Source organism: Tursiops truncatus, chromosome X (assembly GCF_011762595.2).
Source record: "Tursiops truncatus isolate mTurTru1 chromosome X, mTurTru1.mat.Y, whole genome shotgun sequence".
Classification (NCBI taxonomy): domain Eukaryota; kingdom Metazoa; phylum Chordata; class Mammalia; order Artiodactyla; family Delphinidae; genus Tursiops; species Tursiops truncatus.
This window is the reverse complement of record NC_047055.1, coordinates 116341390-116360591: the sequence shown is the minus strand read 5'-3', so window position 1 is coordinate 116360591 and position 19202 is coordinate 116341390. Positions and strand designations below refer to the sequence as shown.

General features: G+C 35.4%; 1 protein-coding gene across 2 annotated transcripts in view; it reads right to left on the bottom strand.

The window, feature by feature from the left end:
- Window positions 1-1974: 1974 nt before the first annotated feature.
- The window catches only part of AP1S2 (adaptor related protein complex 1 subunit sigma 2), a 28931-nt gene continuing 11703 nt past the window's right edge, over window positions 1975-19202 (bottom strand). Inside the window, exon 5 of one of the 2 annotated variants that reach the window (XM_019925625.3) lies at window positions 1975-3570. In XM_019925625.3, the coding sequence (XP_019781184.1) occupies window positions 3523-3570 (48 nt within the window). In that variant the 3' untranslated portion in view covers window positions 1975-3522. Of the gene's footprint in view, window positions 3571-6310; window positions 7791-19202 lie in introns of those variants that run through there. The other variant, XM_019925624.3, reaches the window with a different exon arrangement.

The window sequence follows — 19202 nt, the reverse complement described above, 5'->3', positions numbered from 1 at the left end:
AAATTACATCAAGAAATATGAATACAGAAGTCTTTCCAGATTGCCCTCCATAAAGACTACAAAACACTTTACCGTCAACAGTAAATTTTGCTGTTCCTGCACCAAATTACTGTAACCTTTGCCGGTTTGGTAAATTTTATGTGTTTATTCATCTCTGCACATATTGGCTAAGCCAAACACATTTTTACGTATTTAATGGGTATTAAGTTTGGTTGTTTGCCCCAAATTATTAATAATTGTTAGATTTTTTACATGTTAATAGCCGAATAGCTTTTTTACTTTAAAATTCACTTTCTTAAAGTACTAAAGGGTGGAGTCAATTTTTTCCCCTCCCTCCTACCCCATAGTTTTCCATTAGGATGTTCGTCTTTTTTACAGTGTTACAGAGTTCGTTGCTACTGAATATGCCTGGTGTTAAAGCAATTCTGGTAAAAAAGCGTGGTCAGAGAAACTTGCTTGAAAAAAAAATTAGGGACTTCCCTGGTGGTCCAGTGCTTAGGACTCCACGCTCTCACTGCCAGGGGCCTAGGTTCGATCCCTGGTTGGAGAATTAAGATACCCTGCGTGGCCAAAAAAATAAATAAAAAGCTTAAGACAAAATATCATTCTTAGGTTTCAGATCATAAAAAAGAAAAGATGCTCTCATACTTCCTTATAAGATTTTTATTTTCTTGGTAACCTCCTCTCCATTGATGTACTGGAGATCTCGAGTTTCCGAGTATGTGGCATTTGGCAACTTGAGATTTGGAAATAAGGACTTAAGGATTCACAAAATACTGAGTTTAACAGAAATAGGAAAAGAAATTTCTTCAGGATTGGGATTTCTGAGTGGTATCTGTGGAAAATGAAAGTTCTTTAATCTGTAGTCTAAAGGAAAGGAATTATGTGGTCCAGAATACATTTTACTTTAAAAATTGATATGTGGAAAAAATAAACTGATATGTGGGAATTCTCTGGTGGTCCAGTGGTTAGGACTCAGCGCTTTCACTGCCGTGGGCCGGGGTTCAATCCCTGGTCGGGGAATTAAGATCCCACAGGCCATGTGGTGCGGCCAAAAAAAAGAAAAAGAAAATTTGATTTGTTCCAGAATTTAAATGCCTCTACCCTAAAAATGATTGAAAAATTTCTGTAAGTATCTAATGGATTTACAAATGCTGAATAATTCTCACTAAATTCAAAATTTTTCAATCCTTTTCTAAATACAGCCAAGACATACACAATTAAATGTGGGCATTCAAAGCTGAATATTCATCTTAATAGCTCATGGAGGAAAAAACGAGATGAACACCAGCTTGTCCTCAAGGTAGAGATGTTGGTGACTTTTCCCTCAAGTGTTAATGGGTAGTATGAGAGGGATGGAAGGAAGTAGTTTTTAAACCACTGACTGGGTCATTATCCTGATAAATGTCCATCTTGAACTTAGACTTATTAATGCCTTTTTTAAACCTACAATTTGATTACTATTTATGATTCAAAAATTCCAACTCTACATTGCCAGCAGGCCATATGCCTGTTTTCAGTGAAGAGATAGCTGCATGTTGGAGCCTCTTTAAATCTACACATATCCTTTTCTTTTAATTGCACACATATCTATTTTTAGCAGACTAGCAAATTCGTTTGATGGTAGTTGTTTCCTTGATCTTTAATATCCTCATTTCATTGTTTTCCTATTTTTTCTAGAAATCAACGAGTATACTTAAAAAAAATCCACAATTTTGTATGTAACATTTCCTATCTGTAGTTAATAGGCAGTCCCTTAACTATCATAACCAAAATTTTGATTTGCTACTCATACTAGGCAGTACTTGGCACATACCCGTCCATTTCAGCAAGTGTGCTAGCACCTCCGGTTAGTGTGTGTGTGTGTGTGTGTGTGTGTGTGTGTGTGTGTGTGGACTCCAGTTGATTTGGAATACCTCTGATTACCTGGAGTGATCTGAGTTGCTCATTCAGAAAGAGAAAGTCAACTGCATCAAGGTTTTAAAAGCAGTATTTATTGATTGAAAATAAATGTGTAGATAAGCTCTCAGTAGCATGGACTCCACATTATTTTTTAATGAGCTTGAAGTACATGAAGACTCCTTAAGTCTTCCGCCATTTATCTTGTGTGTGCTTTTAACCACCACCACATTCAAATGTGGGTGAATTTTCAACATTTTACTCAAAAAATTTTTTCTTTAAATTCTTCCTTCAGCAGCTCTTCATAATTTGACAAACTTTTGGAAAGAGACAGATAAAAACACACGACAGTGGTGTACATTGAACATTTATTACAACTAATTGGCGATGTGATAAGACGTGCTCACGTGGCCTGAATACTGGTCACAATCACAACAAAGCTTAATCCAGCCCAGCAGATACAAATGAAAGTGTAAACTGTGAAGACATGTTTACATACATAGAAGTATGTATAAAAGTGACATTGAAACAACTGTATATCCTTAAAAAATATAGAGCCCACTAGTGCCATTTTACCTCATTCAACTCACACTTTCATATGAGAGGTGGTATCTGTTTTTATATTTATGACTTCCAATAACTAGGCAGTGCCATAGAAGGGAAGGAAGCTGCCCTAAGGTTTGCTGCACTTCTAAGTGGAGGGAAGCAATAGGGGAGTAAAATAAATTTGGCTGTAACAAGCACCCTGGAAGGAATATTCCTGCGTTAAACAATGACTTATGCAACACTTTGTGAAGGGAGTAAAACATTTTCCGTAACATACTGTTATTAAGAATCCCTGGTAAGTCAACATTTCCATTTTATTTTGGGGGCATCAAAAAGAATACAACTAAGTGACTAAATGATTATGACAACAAGAAACTTATCTCAGGAGTCAAATGTTCCTTGGCCTTAAAAATAACGTGCTTACTATTATGAAACAGCTGATCTCTGTTCCTCGTCCCAGGTCTGGAATGCCTAAGAAATAATTTTTAGTGTAAAACAGCATCATTCCATTAGTCTTTTGTGTATTCCCTTTGTTTTAAGGTGTTTAGTTTCTAATAAGGGTCTTTGGTATACATTTGTTTTTTTTCTAAAGTTTCAACATAGAGTGAAATTTTTATTCATTTGATATGTGACATGTCAATTCCCTTTATTCGCATATATAATAAAATGAACTAGTCTTTGGTTTCATAAAACCAGGTTTCATATAATTTAACTTTTTTGCCAAAGACAGTAATTAATAAATGTATATTGCCTGACTGTGTCATATTCATAGATACACATAATCAAGGTAATGATAATAATCTATTCAAGAGAAACAGACCTATAAACTTTAAAATAGCCAGAAAAAGTACCTTTCTTTTCCTGCATTCATTCTAATTCATATTTAAGTCCCTTGTTATCACTTGATTAACCAAAGTTCCCTTTAAAAAAAGATTGTGTAGGCCTGAATGAAGCAGCTTAGCAGAACAGTAATACTGACAAGACGTCATCTTACACCATTAGCTAACACGGACATGAAGGCAGTGACCATCTACAGTGTGTGAAATGCCACAAGAAGTCATCAACAGGGGAGGAGAGTTATGTCAGTCCAATTTCTTCAAGAACGCTACGTGGGGTTTCAGCTTCCTGTGGAGGGAAAATGTGAGACTCTGGTAAGCAGATCCGGGGAGGCTTGAGAATGTGAAATTGACACGGAAGGGCGTGCAAGTTTCAGAGAACGCTGAACGCAAGCAGTTCAGCAGTATGGGCACTTCTATGGAGAGCCAGTGCTTATTTAGCGACTTTTGCCCCAAACATCAGAGACCACAGGAGGATATTTTCAGCATGCATTAAATACCTACTGACTACCTACCAATTGTGCTGGGCTCCATTGCTGTAACACAAAAAGCAGTCAAGCCCACTGCAAACGCAGTGCAAACCCACAGCTACCCGACATTTCTACAGGAAAGGTAAGTTACCTTAGTGTTAAAATTCAAAACCTCCCCTAAATAAAGACCAGGGAACCCCCGCTGAGTTCTCCCCATTCTTCACATATTTTGTTTTCCCTGCTCTTTTTTCAAGTCATATGTATTTATTCTTCTCTGAGTTTTTACTCAGTTTTGGACTTAAATGTCCCCAGCAGCAGGCTGCAGAAACTCACCTTCCCAGACCTCCCCAGAGCACAGAAACTCACCTTCCCAGACCTCCCCAGAGCAACCAATGGTTTCAGTGGAAGTAACATACAGAAAGAGTGCTCTGGGATCTGGGACAAAAGTGCCTTTTGTTCTATGGAACAACCAATACTCATTTTTAAATGTCAAAAGAACACTAAACAAAGTAGGCATACTAGAAAAAAATTAAAAGTTTTTCCCAAGTGTCTAATTTTGCACGGCACAAAATAAAAAAGGATCAAGTAGGTCAAATTTCAGGTATTACTAACAACAAGTTTGTAATTAAAAGGCATACTAGATTTTAACAGAGGAAAACAATTTTTGTACCCAAATAACTTACTTTTGCATCCTAATTGTGGTACAGCACAAAACAAGGAAAAGAAAAATTAATTAAACCATAAATCCATACATTAGATTTAATTGTATGTAAAGCACTACATGAAATAATCTTAAGTTAATTATTTAAACTCTTTGGTCTGTTTCCTTATTCCTTATACTATGAAAACAAGGATCATAGTACTTACCTTCATATGTAGAGATTAAGGGAGATAAGGCTTAGTGCCTGATTCACAGAAAGTGCTCAAAAAATGTTAGCTGATACATTACTCAACTGAAATCTAAATGAAGGTATTTAGCCTTACTATAAACGAGCTCTCTATATAAAGTTCATATGATGACCTTTTAGTATGTTTGTGTATTAATGAAAAATGGGTAAAAGTCAGCTTTGGTGAAAAAAGGCTATTTTTTATGAAGTATTCTTGCCCCCCTCCCCACCTCCAAATTGAACCTCAACCTAACCAGGCTACAGACCTAAATATACATGGAGGATAAGAAAACAAGTTAAACATCACCATTATAATCTGCCAGATACAGAATGGAGGAAATTCTACAGCATAGGGGACTCAGTTTAACAAAAATAGGCAAAGGCGGGTAAAAGCAGAGGAGTTGTTAAAGATTAAGAGAGACTTAAAGAGACCAGATAAAGTGTGAGCCTTGTTTGGAATCTGGCTCTTACAAACCGATTATAAAAATGCATTTTTCAGACAGTTAGGAAAAAAAACCCAACCAGGAATAAGACAGGAATTACTATTAATTTTGGGGGGTGTGGTACTCATCTCTTAGGGATACATACTTAAGTAGTAAAGATGAAATGGTAGGATGTCTAGGGCTTGCTGTAAAATAGGCAAAAAAGGTGGGGTGGAAAAAAAAGGCAGGGTGGGGTGGTGATTTATGAAACTAGCATTGAGTTGATGGTTGTTGGAGCTGAGTGATGCGTACATGACAGTTCCTTATACTATTCTATTTGTATGTCTCAGAGTTTTCATGATATAGCTTTAAAAGAAAGTTTAATGGAAGTGATGCAACACTCCCAAGAATGATGTAAGCCAATCTCTTTCATTTATAATAAATGTTTAGCCTTAAACATTAAATACACTGCAAGACTGACATCTGAATCACATACGTATTAAATAAAGGGGACAATTTAAAAAGAATCATTTCCATTTAATGTTAAATAATTTTTAAAACATCATATAACCTTTAATGTATTTATTAAAGGGTGCCTACATTGAATTCTATAGTTAACATTCTTAGCTTATCCATGTAAAAATGTCCCCCTATCCTATTCCCTGGAGCTGGTCAGACTTCCCCTATGTGTTCACTGCTTGCAATCTTATACAGCATTTCTTGAAGAGAACCACGTTACTTCTCAAATATGCATTATTTAAAGTATCTGTCCTTTCTGAAAGGCCTAACTTCAAAGAATCATTTACACATTTTCTTCCTTTGAGACTTATACAAAGAGTACGTTAGAGTTTTTTAATCAGTTGTATTTATAATATAAAATTAATTTTCACATGTTCACACTGAAATTGTAGCTCAGAATTACCTAGAAAAACTATTATCTGAATTAGTAATATCCATAGAAACAGAAAGTAGAAAGGTGGTTGGTTACCAAGGGCTGAGGGGAGGGGAAGTGGGGAATAGTTGTCTATAATGGGTAGAGTTTCAGTTTTGCAAGATAAAAAACTTCTGGAGATCTGTTGCACAACAATGTGAACATACTGAACACTGCTGAACTGTACACTTAAAAATGGTTAAACTAGTAAATTTTGTTATTTTTAAAAGACAATTAAAAAAAATTACCTGGAAAAATTAAAATATGAAATATATTATTTATCAAAAGGATGGAGAAGAAAAAAGTCATTCACATGAGACAAAGTACATGCAATACTTTTATTTTAGACATGCAAGGAAAGGTATTTCAGAATCTACTAGTTTAAAGCAAGCAGCTGTATACAAATAACAAAAGAAGCAACATCTTGTTACAGCTGGGCACACAGCATCCAAAGCAAACAGGCATGAGACAATGCATATTTATGCAGCATTAAAACCACATGAATGACATGTTGCAGGGCTGGGGGAGGGATAGAGGAAAAAAATGGAAACGAAAAGACCAATGTTTCCCAATGCTATCAATGTATATAATGCTAAATTTCTCATTTGACCGCCCACCCAGGTTGCTTCAAATGTCATGTGGTACAGTGAGAATGGTAAGAATGGAAACAACTGATCTGCATACCTGCCTTATACACATTTTCACAGGTCTTCTTTCAATGGTAAATCAGTTTGAGCATCTTTTGAATGTATTGTTTAATGATAGGTTACTTAACTTGGGCTTTAAACTCTCTAGACATAAACAATGAATTATTTGGTAATTTCCCCTTTATAATAATATATGTTGCATGTTTTATTAAAAATATACACAAAAATTATCAATATTAAAGGTTTTCATATTCAGAAATATAAAACCATATTTAACAAATCATTAAGTAAATGCAGACAATTATAAAACCATAACTAGTAAAATATTAGTATTTAAGCAATATTAGAATCTTAACTATATAAAATAAAGCAGGTATTAATACTTTGAAAGGATTACTTACTATTGAACAACAGATATTGCAGAAGAGACTTTTCTGATATAGCTTTCTAATAGTTCTTAAAGGGACTGTTTGATACCGTATAGCACAAATGTGATTCAATAAATGTGGCATTATAAATTTCTTAGAAACTGAATGTTTTACCTTAAATATTATATAAGAGTAGATTTTACTTTCTTGTATTATTTCCAAATACACTTTTATGTGATACATTAGAAAACGTTTGCTCATATAGACTATAATATAATCACCCTAAATATAGCTCCCCCCGCCCCCCACCAACATTTGAAGATGAAACCACACTATATTATGCATTGCTTATTCTGCCCTAGCATTTCAGCTATATTTTCTTTGGTAAACATTTTAACAATTGCTAGGTATTCCTCTTACACGATTAATCACAGATGGTTCATAAATGATGACACGTATGTGTTTAAGATGAAGCATTACTCAAAATGGTCATAGGTCATATTTTTTCAAGAATTAAACCAGCTGCAAGCAGGAAAAGCTATATCAAGATCACATATCGAATGAAAATAAAACAGAAAACAGGATGAAAACAGGAAAATTATTACAATTATAAAGGTAATGGTTCTGAAATGTTCTATTATTATTATACAAGATAATCAGTCACCAAGCTGAGGGTATTTTCTTTCATGAGCATATCAGCTCTCTATTTCCTCTGTGAAATTCTGCATACACGATGATGAGTAGTCATTTAGTACACAGGGACATTAAAATATTCATGACGTGGCTACAAAAGAAATGCATATATTCTTACACACAGTATACAAACTGACATAGACACAATCAGATTTCTAGAATGTTTAGTGCACAGTAAAGAAATTTTAATTGAAACTTAGAATTTGTTTGTTTTTAGAATTTTGGTTCATGGATGAATATTTAACTTCTAAACAAAGCCCAGGAGTTCAGATTCATCTTTTATAATTTTACTGTATATAATGATAATCTATATGATGACCTATATGTCCTACAAAATCCGAAAGCACTGTATTTACTAAAAATACTCTGAAAAGATTTTTCAGTATAAGTCATCTGGTAAATACTGAGTTAACTCAAAATCCAGTTAGAATACTCCCTCCCACCAGTGTTCAAGTTCATCAGGATTTTACCACACGAAGCAAAGGAATTTAATCCCTTAATGAAAATCATTACATCCTAGAATGACCATGAACTTTTACAGATCCTAAAGGAAAATCTTTCCCAAGAAAAAAGGAGAAAAGTAGTCACCCATTTGGTAGCAATAGAGGTTTTCAATGGTTTGCTTAGCTTAAAAAAAAAAATTCCCAAGACTATACCCTTGCGACTAAGGATATTACTTTTAAAATAATCCTCGAGAAAGATTTTAAAGGACTCTCCAAATAGATGTGTTAAATGTCTATGCCTTCTCTCTATAAATGTACCTAAAAGGATGTTTCTCACATCAACAAGGTAACCTGAGGTGAGGTTTTAAACTGACCCTAGAGTGCACAGAAGAGATGAATGTCTAGGGACTCCAAAACCTCCCTGAAACTAGAGACAAAATTAGGTACAGATTTTCCTGAGAAGAGGGCCCATGGCCCATCAGACTCTCAAAGCGATTATACCCCTCCAAAAGGCTTGTGACTCAAAAAAGTTTAAAACTGCTTATTTGAGTGCTTTTAAGATATCCTCAATTTAATATTTATTCAACTTGGCACTTTGAAATATTAGGCTACAAACTCATGTAAACTGTTTCAATAAAATATGTAACAGATACCTTATACTTAAATAATAACCATTAAATACAAAAGTGTTTGAGGAAAAAAGCCAGTTAAATTTTAATCCTCAGATAATTCCTAAACAGTTTAAAGATATAATTGCTTTTTTTCTCCCACTCAGAATATTGTGGAATGAAGCAGCAAGCTAAAATAATACTAATAATAAATTGAACCCCTAAATGCTTCATTTTCATGAGGGAATTCGATTTCGGTATCAACGGTATTAATAATAGTATTTTGGTCAATGAACTCTGAACCTATTTCAATATTCTCTGTGTAAAAAATATAAATTATAAGCCCCAATGATAGATCATTATCAGAGCAAAATTTCCTATGAAAATATCAGTTAAATGAAATAATTGGGACTATCCCTTGGGATTTAATGTAATTAAACTTTTCAGGTAATGCTAAACTATAAACAACGAACTTGACAAAATTATAATTACAAACGGAATTTATATATCCTACTACATTTTGATACATGTAAGTACTCCAGCACATATTCTACTATGCTTTCTTACACCCAATGAAACTCTTGCTGTGATACATGTTCCGTTTTCTGGACAGAGAACAAGAAAAATTTGTCTATCAAATAACTTTTCACCTAAATAATACCAGTACTTTGAGACTTTATATTACAGCTTTTCATCTTTTTGTTTTCTCTCTTAATTTTATTTATTTATTTTTTTGCAGTACGCGGGCCTCTCACTGCTGTGGCCTCTCCCGTTTTGGAGCACAGGCTCCGGACGCGCAGGCTCAGCGGCCGTGGCTCACGGGCCCAGCCGCTCTGTGGCATGTGGGACTGGGACACGAACCCGTGTCCCCTGCATCGGCAGGCAGACTCTCGATCACTGTGCCACCAGGGAAGCCCTCTCTCTTAATTTTATATCACACCATGTAAAAACCAACAATTAAAAGAAAAGAAAAAGGTAGTTTCTCAAATAGGGCTGAGTACACAGCGGTTCCTCCCCAGAGGAGACTTAACTATGAAAGAGAACAATTCTATAGAAGCAATTCTCAACCCTGACTGCCCCCCCCCGTCTGCCCCCCCTCCCCGTATGCGGGCCTCCCACTGTTGTGGCCTCTCCCATCGCAGAGCACAGGCTCCAAACGTGCAGGCTCAGCGGCCATGGCTCACGGGCCCAGCCGCTCCGCGGCATGTGGGATCTTCCCGGACCAGGGCACGAACCCGTGTCTCCTGCTTCAGCAAGCGGACTCTCAACCACTGCGCCACCAGGGAAGCCCCCCAGGCATTTCTGACAGACCTTTACTACCCTTTAGGAAAGAAAAGGGTTGATAAAGCCAAACTATTCTTTATAACAGTGATCCATATTACTGTACTTAAGAAATTATCATCCAGTCAATTGAGAAGAATACTCTTCAAAGGGCAAAAACCTCCTCACCGGAAAAACATTCTTCAAGAAGAAAACAAACTCTAAAACCCACAAAAATAAGTGTATTGGGCTTCCCTGGTAGCGCAGTGGTTAAGAATCCGCCTGCCAATGCAGGGGACACAGGTTCAAGCCCTGGTCCGGGAAGATTCCACATGCCGCAGAGCAACTAAGCCCGTGCGCCACAACTACTGAGCCCGCGAGCCACAACTACTGAAGCCCACGCACCTAGAGCCCGTGCTCCGCAACGAGAGAAGCCACCGCAATGAGAAGCCCGCACACCGCAACAAAGAGAGCCCCCGCTCGTCGCATCTAGAGAAAGCCCGTGTGCAGCAAAGACCCAACACACCCAAAAGTAAAAAATAAATTTTTTTTAAATTAAAAAAAATAAATGTATTCTTTTAACCACTTTTAAGTTGCTATAACACGTTTTAAGTACTTGCCCAGTTTAAACTGCTAGGGGCTGAGAAAGTTGTGCTATAAATAAATGCCTTAATGAGCATTTAAGGCTGATTTTTAGCTAAATGACAGATATGCCCATAATTAACCAAGTTATTTTTTCTCTTATATACGAGGAAAACATTATAGTGGATTAAATATAACTCCAGTATTCTGGGCCTTCTTACCACCAGTACATTTTATGAGTCATGTAATAATTATATTAATTAAGAATTGGGGAGAGTGAGAATGAAGTCTGTTACAATACACAGACTTTATAGTCCTGTGCAGAATTAGACCTACTGTCTTCTATTACCTAGCAAACTGAGTTTAATACACTGAAATGTCAGTGATTTAGATTGTGTGGGAATAAAGACCAGAATGAAAATAGTGAGAAAAAAAATTTAAACAAGTTGTATTACACAAACATAAACCACAAGTGCCCTTAGTACAGATTCTTTGGTGACCTATTTTTTTAAATAAAGATTAGATATTTACTATTTTCAGTCTGAAATGGGCCTTTAATCCTGGGCAAACCTATTCCAAACCCTCAACATTTTCCTCAAGTTATCTACCTCTTCTTTCTCCTCAGTCCCTGCAGCTCTCCTCTAGATGTAGTTTCTCAACTCATCCAACTCATGAGGAAAAAAAAAAAAAATTTACATCTTTAACCCGTTCATCTCCTCAAAACAGAGGAGGGAGAAGGCTCACCTTACTCAAGACCAATGCTTTTGATTCCATTCCTATTCACCCTCCGCATATACTTTTCCCATTATTCCATTCCTGTTTTTCATCGCTCTCTCCATTAGCTCCTCTTCTCAGTATACATGCATGTTCAACTTTCCTCCATACTAAGAATAATCTTTTTCTTAATCCCCTACAAAAAGGACCAGATGTAGTGGGAAGTGTAGGACAACAAACACAGCAGAAAGGAATTAAGTTACACCTGTTCTCAAAACCACCTACGTTCCTAAGACAAACCTCATTACCTTAAAAATTCCCAGATATTCACTATACTAGGCCAATGACTCAAAAGTAAAATGATCTGATAAACTATAATGAAAACTGGTAAGCAAGTAATTATCTGAAGGCTTAAGTCTTGTTGAAATGAGAAGTGCTTAAATAAACTAGTGGTATTGGATCCAAAACTGAAAACCTAGTGTCCTGATTTTTCTTTCTGGTACACTATGTAGTCAAAGAGAAATAATGTACATTTAATTAAAAATATATATAAGAAAGTGTAATTTGTAGTTACTGCTCTACTTCAGTTTTTCTTGAAGGGGCTTCACTTATTCCTTGAACTGTATCCTTTGTCCTTCATGTTCTAGAATACAATGGTCCTTTTTATTGCCCCTCACTGGATACTGTGGCAAAGTCCTTATTGTCAACTCTGGAACTCTAATCCTTGAGCTAAAGACCAAAGGGCTGCAGAGTATCCAAATGCACTAAGATCTCTTTTTAGCAATGAATAAAAAGAGAAGAAATGAGAGCACTTTATAAGGTACCTTTTAGATGAAAGGGCTCACGGTGTCTTATTACAAAAGCACTTGTGAGGCACTAGGAAAATCGAGCGATTTTTTTACATTAAGTTAGCAATGTGGCAAGAGCAATATGGTTGTTCCAGATGGTTAGTGTTAAAATGGCCAAAAGAACATAAGTGCTTCACTTTACCTGCTGAAACTTCCTTTTTAGCAAATTCTACTCTAGTTTCAACTAAAGGAACAACACAATGTAGTCTTCCATTCACAGAGCAGCATTTTGTCTTTTTAAAAAATTTATAAATTAAAAAAAATTATACTTAAAGTACATGTATTACACTTCTAGAAAACAGGAGGGAGGGACCTCAAATATCTTCAGAGGTAATACTGTTAATGTCCTACTCCTAGATCTTTTCTTACTTGATGCGTATCTTTCCATATCATTACATAGAAATTGATCTCATTTCTTTCAAAGCCAGGTTAACAGTTTCATGTATGGTTGTACTGTAATTTTCTTAACCTATTTCCCATTGATGGACATTTGGTTAGGTTCCAATGGCTCAATATTATACTGAGCATGTGTCTTGCTGCATTTGTATATTTCTGTTGGATAAAATTCCTTCCAGTATAACTAATGGGGCAAAGGTGTACACATTTAACTGTTAATAGATATCACTAAACTAATCCTTCAAAGTGGAATACAAATTTATGCGTTCATAAGAAGCAAACAATTATTCTTTGCCAATCCAAGAAACCAAAAAAAAAAAGCTAACTGATATTTTAATTTACATTCCCTTAGTCAAAGGACCATGTGTTTTTTCTTTCATCTGTGGATTACTTATTCATATCTCCTGCTTTCTTATTCTGTTGTGCTGTTGGTCTACTTCTATTACATTTGTCTTAAAAATAATAATGAGGAAAACTTAACTACATTTCCTAAAACCCTGCTCTAAAACCCGTTAGTGATAAAATAGTAAAGAGAAATTACTTTCTCCGGCAGTTAATTGTACTTTTTTAATAAAGAAGCAGAATAATTAACCTAGCTAATATAACTTTAAACTATAAAGAAATAGTTTTAAGCACATTTTAGGGTAGTTGCATTGTATTTGCCCTGTTCTTCCATTAGGATCATAACTTGAAATGCCCTAAACTTAATCAGGATTTTCAAAATAGAAAAGATTTCTTGGAATCACTGAATTTCAAATATTCAAACTCTAAATATCTTTACTAAGTAAATTCTTTAACGCTAATAGGGTATAAAAGAAAAACAACAAAAATGTCTACAGGTACAACATAAGTCTATATATGTAAATTCTGGTCATTTAAACTATTCCTCTCTTAAGGAATTATCAAATCCCTAAGGTGGATAGGGAAATCAGCAGAAAATTCAAGTGTTCTAACTGCCTGCAGGGTATGCTCAATTCTGTTTTCAGGCAAAAACTCAATTACCTTAATAGATGTTAACAGATTTGGTTGTTGCTGAGGAAATTAAATTATATAGTGACATCCCATAAGTTTTGCTACGGGCTATCTCTGGTTATCAAGTAAAAGTAATTTTGGTGGATCACAGAGGTGATTTTTATAGCCATTTACTTGAGCACATTTCTCCTTCTTTCACAATTTTTAGGGTTTTTTTTCCCCTTCTACTTTTGATTCAGCCAGTCATTTATAATCTGGACTATACATTATATTGAAAAGATGTAGCAGTCCATAAATGTAAATGGAATCTATAAATGAAAATTTTATATATTACATGATGTTAAATTAAACCAGGGTTTCTGGACCTTGGCACTGTTGACACTTGAGGCCGGATAATTTCTTATTCTGAGAGGGCCGTTATGGGCACTGCTGGTTCTTTAACAGTGCGTCCTTGATCTTTACCTACTAGATGCCAGTAGCACCTCACGGCTAGCAGTGACAATCAAAAATGTGTTCAGACATTGCCCAATGTCCCCTGAGGAGGCACAACTTCCCCACCCCCAACCCTAGTTGAGAACCACAATAAATTGTCTCTGGCTGGTGGGTAAAATTATGTTTTCGTGTGCTTGCCTGTATTTGTTAATTTTCCTATAATGGGAATTTTTATTAAAAAAAAAAAAAAGACAGCAGAGGAAACAATAAAAGAAAAAAGAATGTCTCAATAGGGGAAAAAAGAACTCAAACCCTGCAATTTTTCAGAAAGTACTTTTTAAAGAAAAAAATCACGTCAACTTACTTCAATAAATAAATAAATAAACACATAAAACCACCACCAGCAGCTAGGAATATGATCTTTGCAGGTTCCTGTGCAGGTCCCAATCCTAGGGCTCATGCAATCAACTTAGTGGATCAGGACCAGCATTGAAAAAAAGAATAGAATAGAAAACATGAGACTATAAAATAAGAAATATAAGTAAGTATATATTATTTAACCAAAAATTTTTTTGGTTTATGTAACTATTGTGATATAAAATTGCATTTATTACTGTGGCTTCTTGTCAAATACTTTTGAAAATCACATTTACAGTTACTGAATATTTTAAGTTATTCCAACTTTTCATTATTACAAACAGACCAGAGTAGCAACAGTGGACTCAAAATGAATTAAAATGAAACAGCAAGGGGGAAATCCTCAAAATTCTGAAAAGCAAACAAAGAAGAAGAGTTCAAAAAACAAACATACAGCAAAATGATTACAACCTAAAAACCAGTGACCAAGGGCATTGGCCAAACTGTTTCTTATTAAATGCAAAGTGAAAGGCAAGATTTGTTCCACCTTCTGTTTTCTCTGTATCTACCCTTCTGTATTTTCTATTTCAAGCATTAATGTAACTAAACCTCACTTATCCAGAATTTGTTCTAGCAGACCCCAATCAAGTTTACTCATAAAAAGATAAAATAGGGCTTCCCTGGTGGCGCAGTGGTTGAGAGTCTGCCTGCCGATGCAGGGGACACGGGTTCGTGCCCCGGTCCGGGAAGATCCCACAAGCCGCGGAGCGGCTGGGCCCGTGAGCCATGGCTGCTGAGCCTGTGAGTCTGGAGCCTGTGCTCCGCAACGGGAGAGGCTACAGCAGTGAGAGGCCCGCGTACCGCAAAAAAAAAAAAAATTTAAAATATGCTGGCGTAAAAGATTATATATATAGCCTTGTTAACTTTTACCCAATTGAAAAGAAGAAGGTTTAGGCTTAAAGGTTTTAATACAAACAGTGGTAATTACAAAGGAATTACAGGAGCTTGTCTTATTAAAGCCAATCCTAAGAGGATTTTTATCAAAATGCTTTTTGCTGTTATATTACTGTATATATTTTAAAGCATCTGTTTTAAAACAATGTTAAGATATTCTTTATTCTTGAGTTTGACTACCTTGCCCAAAGCCCAAATATTCTTAATTAGCAAGATTTTAATTAAAAAAAAACCCCAAACTTATTAAAAGGCATGTTATTAAATACTTCAATAAGTACTTACTTACTTAAAATACTTTTAAGTTACAAAAGATTCATTTTTAAAGAAATCACTTTTTCTCTTAAGATTCTTACCTTTCCATTTTTATGCAGTCCAAGAGATTTATTAATTACTACTTCCACAAAGATGTATAGTACTAAGATGTATCATGCAGGCCCAGCACTAAAACAAATCAATTTTAGCAGCACTAATTCTCCATAGAGTACCACTTTCTAGATGAGGCAAATTAACAACTGTAAATCCAATAAATCTATTCATAAAGTGGACCACCTTGAAGTAGAAGCAAATTCATGAGTGTAATGCTTGCTTTTGGTACCTCACTTATTTTTCATTTCTCAGATTACTTTAGTGAGAAACAATACCAACAGCAAACAAAGCTCAAAAGGAAAACCCCCATGAATTTGAAAATGATGCTGTTAGTATAAAAAAAAAGGTTGACACATCTCAAAGCACTGATCAACACCATCATGCATCTACTGCTGAGGGTTAAAGCCCAACACCCAGTATTTAACTATTTGATCTTCACAGATCAAGCAAGGACTTGAAATCATCTCACGTGCAACAGTTTTGGCATAACACCCCATTTTATCCATGCCACGAAAATGGTAAATTTAGTAGTTACCAATAAATAAGGTGGGGGTCAAAGGGACTAAAGCCTTAGACTGCTCTTTATCATAAGATATCCTCAGACAAACCTCCCCATTCTTCATTCTGGCTCTATAAAATTAAGGAGCAGAGAAAAACTGGTAAGTGCCTGACTTCACAAAGAAAATGCACTCTATATTTCCTTTGTCATTATATGTAATGTTTATAAAATAAATCCAACTGTACTGCTACCCCATGCCCTCCCTCCAAAAAAATCTAGCTTAAAATAGGTATTTAATTGGTGCTGGGGAAAATGTTCCAAGTATTGCAAATAAAAAATGTCAATTTAGTAATCTCAGCATGTTGCACTTTAATAATTTAAGAATCAAGTTAAGTACGAGTGGCATGTTAAGAAAATATGTTTTAAATTCCAACGGTCAAATGTTAAAAATTGGATAACAGACCAATTATTCTGGGCTTTACCCCCAAATCTAATTATGTATTCATACAACAGAATACCAAAAGGAATTAACATAGAGTTTGGTCTAGAAATATCAAAATTGTAACCCTTCCTTACCAAGTAATTAAGTAAAACAAGACATCTTTATTATTTAATCATAATATCTGATATTTTAGTAATTATTATTCAGATACACATTTATGTTATGTTCTCATTACTGACTATAAAATGCTAATAGAAAATCTACTTTATGCACTGACTTTCTAACCCTGTTTGCCTATAAAATGAAGGACTATCTAAACAAACTATATGACATTTACACAAATTGAGTAAAAAGGACATTTTAAAGAAATTTTTCTAAAGAAAATAAACATTCTTAAGGATAGAAATGTGTATTTCACAGATTAAAAAAGGATTAAAACCAAAATTATTTTGTGCTTTGCATATATCTTTAAGCCAACAGATATTTTCAATATAAATTCAAAGTCATCTTTGGTGTTTAGAAAAAATCAATTCAAGTAAAAGACCTGACACTAAATAGACAAAGAAAAAAAAATCACAATATATGAAAAACTAGATTAAGATCAATTAATTAGGACTTCTACAAATTTAAGACTGCATTTAGATAAGTGTCTTTACAGCTATATTTACAATTTTGGAAGCAAAATCATTTCATGACATAGACTAAGTGAATATTATACCCTAAATTATAAGACCAAAAAAGCTACTATAGATCTAGGCATTTTGATAAATCCAACAAGAAATGATTTGAAAAATACTATTTATATCTATATAGCCAATTAATAAATTCCAACTATTGATAACTTGGACAATGAAAATTTCCAGTCTAAAAAGTAAAGGATAGCATCAGTCTTAGGAAACCTACTTTGTTCAACATAGAGAAACCTCCAGGAGAATTATGGATTTCTTTACTATATTACTGAGACATACAGAAGTTGGTGTCTAAAACAGAATGTTTAAAACATACCAAGAAAATACACAAATGGGGGTTGGGGCGGACAGAGCACAGTGGTTAAGATTTCATACAGCTCTGGAGTCTAGCAGATCTGGGTTTACAATCCTGGTTTTGCCAACTGCTACCTAGGACCAGTCATTGGAACTTCACCGAGCCTCTAGAGCCTCTGTTTCTTCTTTGGTTAAAAAGGCTCTCGTGGGGGCTTCCCTGGTGGCGCAGTGGTTGAGAGTCTGCCTGCCGATGCAGGGGACACGGGTTCGTGTTCCAGTCCCACATGCCGCGGAGCGGCTGGGCCCGTGAGCCATGGCCGCTGAGCCTGCGCGTCCGGAGCCTGTGCTCCGCAACGGGAGAGGCCACAGCAGTGAGAGGCCCGCGTACCGCAAAAAAACAAAAACAAAAGGCTCTTGTGACCTTCTCAGGAAATCCTGATGATTAGCATAGGATGCCTCACATCTAACTGCTCAATAAGCATTAGCTATCATCATAGTTCTTTTTTGCTATCATTGTGCCCAGACAAATCTTTTTCAGCAGTTTGTAGAATGCTTTTTCTCATCTTATTCTATCACCTATTTTATGAACATAATATTCAAATACTCTCCCAGAGATGTAAACTTGTATCATGTATCAACATATAAATGACTCTATTGTAGGAAACAAACATCTTATCATCCTGGATTTCTTATGACAGTATTGGTGAATAACCTGAATAAACAAGTTAACCTGAACAGAATAACCTGAATGAAGCTTAACTGCCCCATACAGACTCTAGCTTGGTTTCATAAAGGCCTTAACCTCACTCTAAATTCAGAATGGACCAGCCACGTTCTGCCTCCTCAAGACCTGAATGGCTAAATTAAGAAAGATGGTTCACCTGGACCATTGAATAGAAAATGTCTTAATATAGTATCAATTTGGTTTATGTACAAAACAATGTAGTCACAGGTGAGAAATAGGGCCAAAGCTCTCTTCTAAAGACAAGGAACTGTAATTAACAGTAGTCAGGTTTTTTTTTTTTAAACTAGGGTGAGATGGGGTAAGGAGAATTTTACATGGAACTAAGGACATCCTATGCTTCTCTCTCCATTCCTACTTTTCCCAATTAGAGATATAAAAATACTACTTCAAAAAAAGAGACAGTACTTCTTATTAAAATACTTTTATAGGGGAGATACACACACATGTACACATTTACAAACAAACGTGTACCTGTAATAACTTCTGGATCCTCTAGTATATTACTCAATACATGCTATAAAGTAAACTTAGCATATTTGTCATATTGTAAAGTGTATAGCGATTTCCCAGTAGGGTTTAAAAAACAATCCAGACACAAGAGACGTCAATGCCCTAAACATTACTCTCCAGAAAAAAATATTAAAATTAAAAGCTGAACTTCAACAACTTTAGAAATGTTTCAAGGCATACGTAATTAATCAGGAAATGACAAAGAACTTGGACCAGGATCTGATAGAACCGAATATAGTTCCATAATAATGAAATATAAAAGTGATCAAGGGAAGGAACAAATATGAAAAACTCCCAGACTGCACTGGCAATCCAGGGGTTAAGACCCTGCGCTTTCAATGCAGGGGACATGGGTTTGATCCCTGGTAAGGGAACTAAGATCCCACATGCTG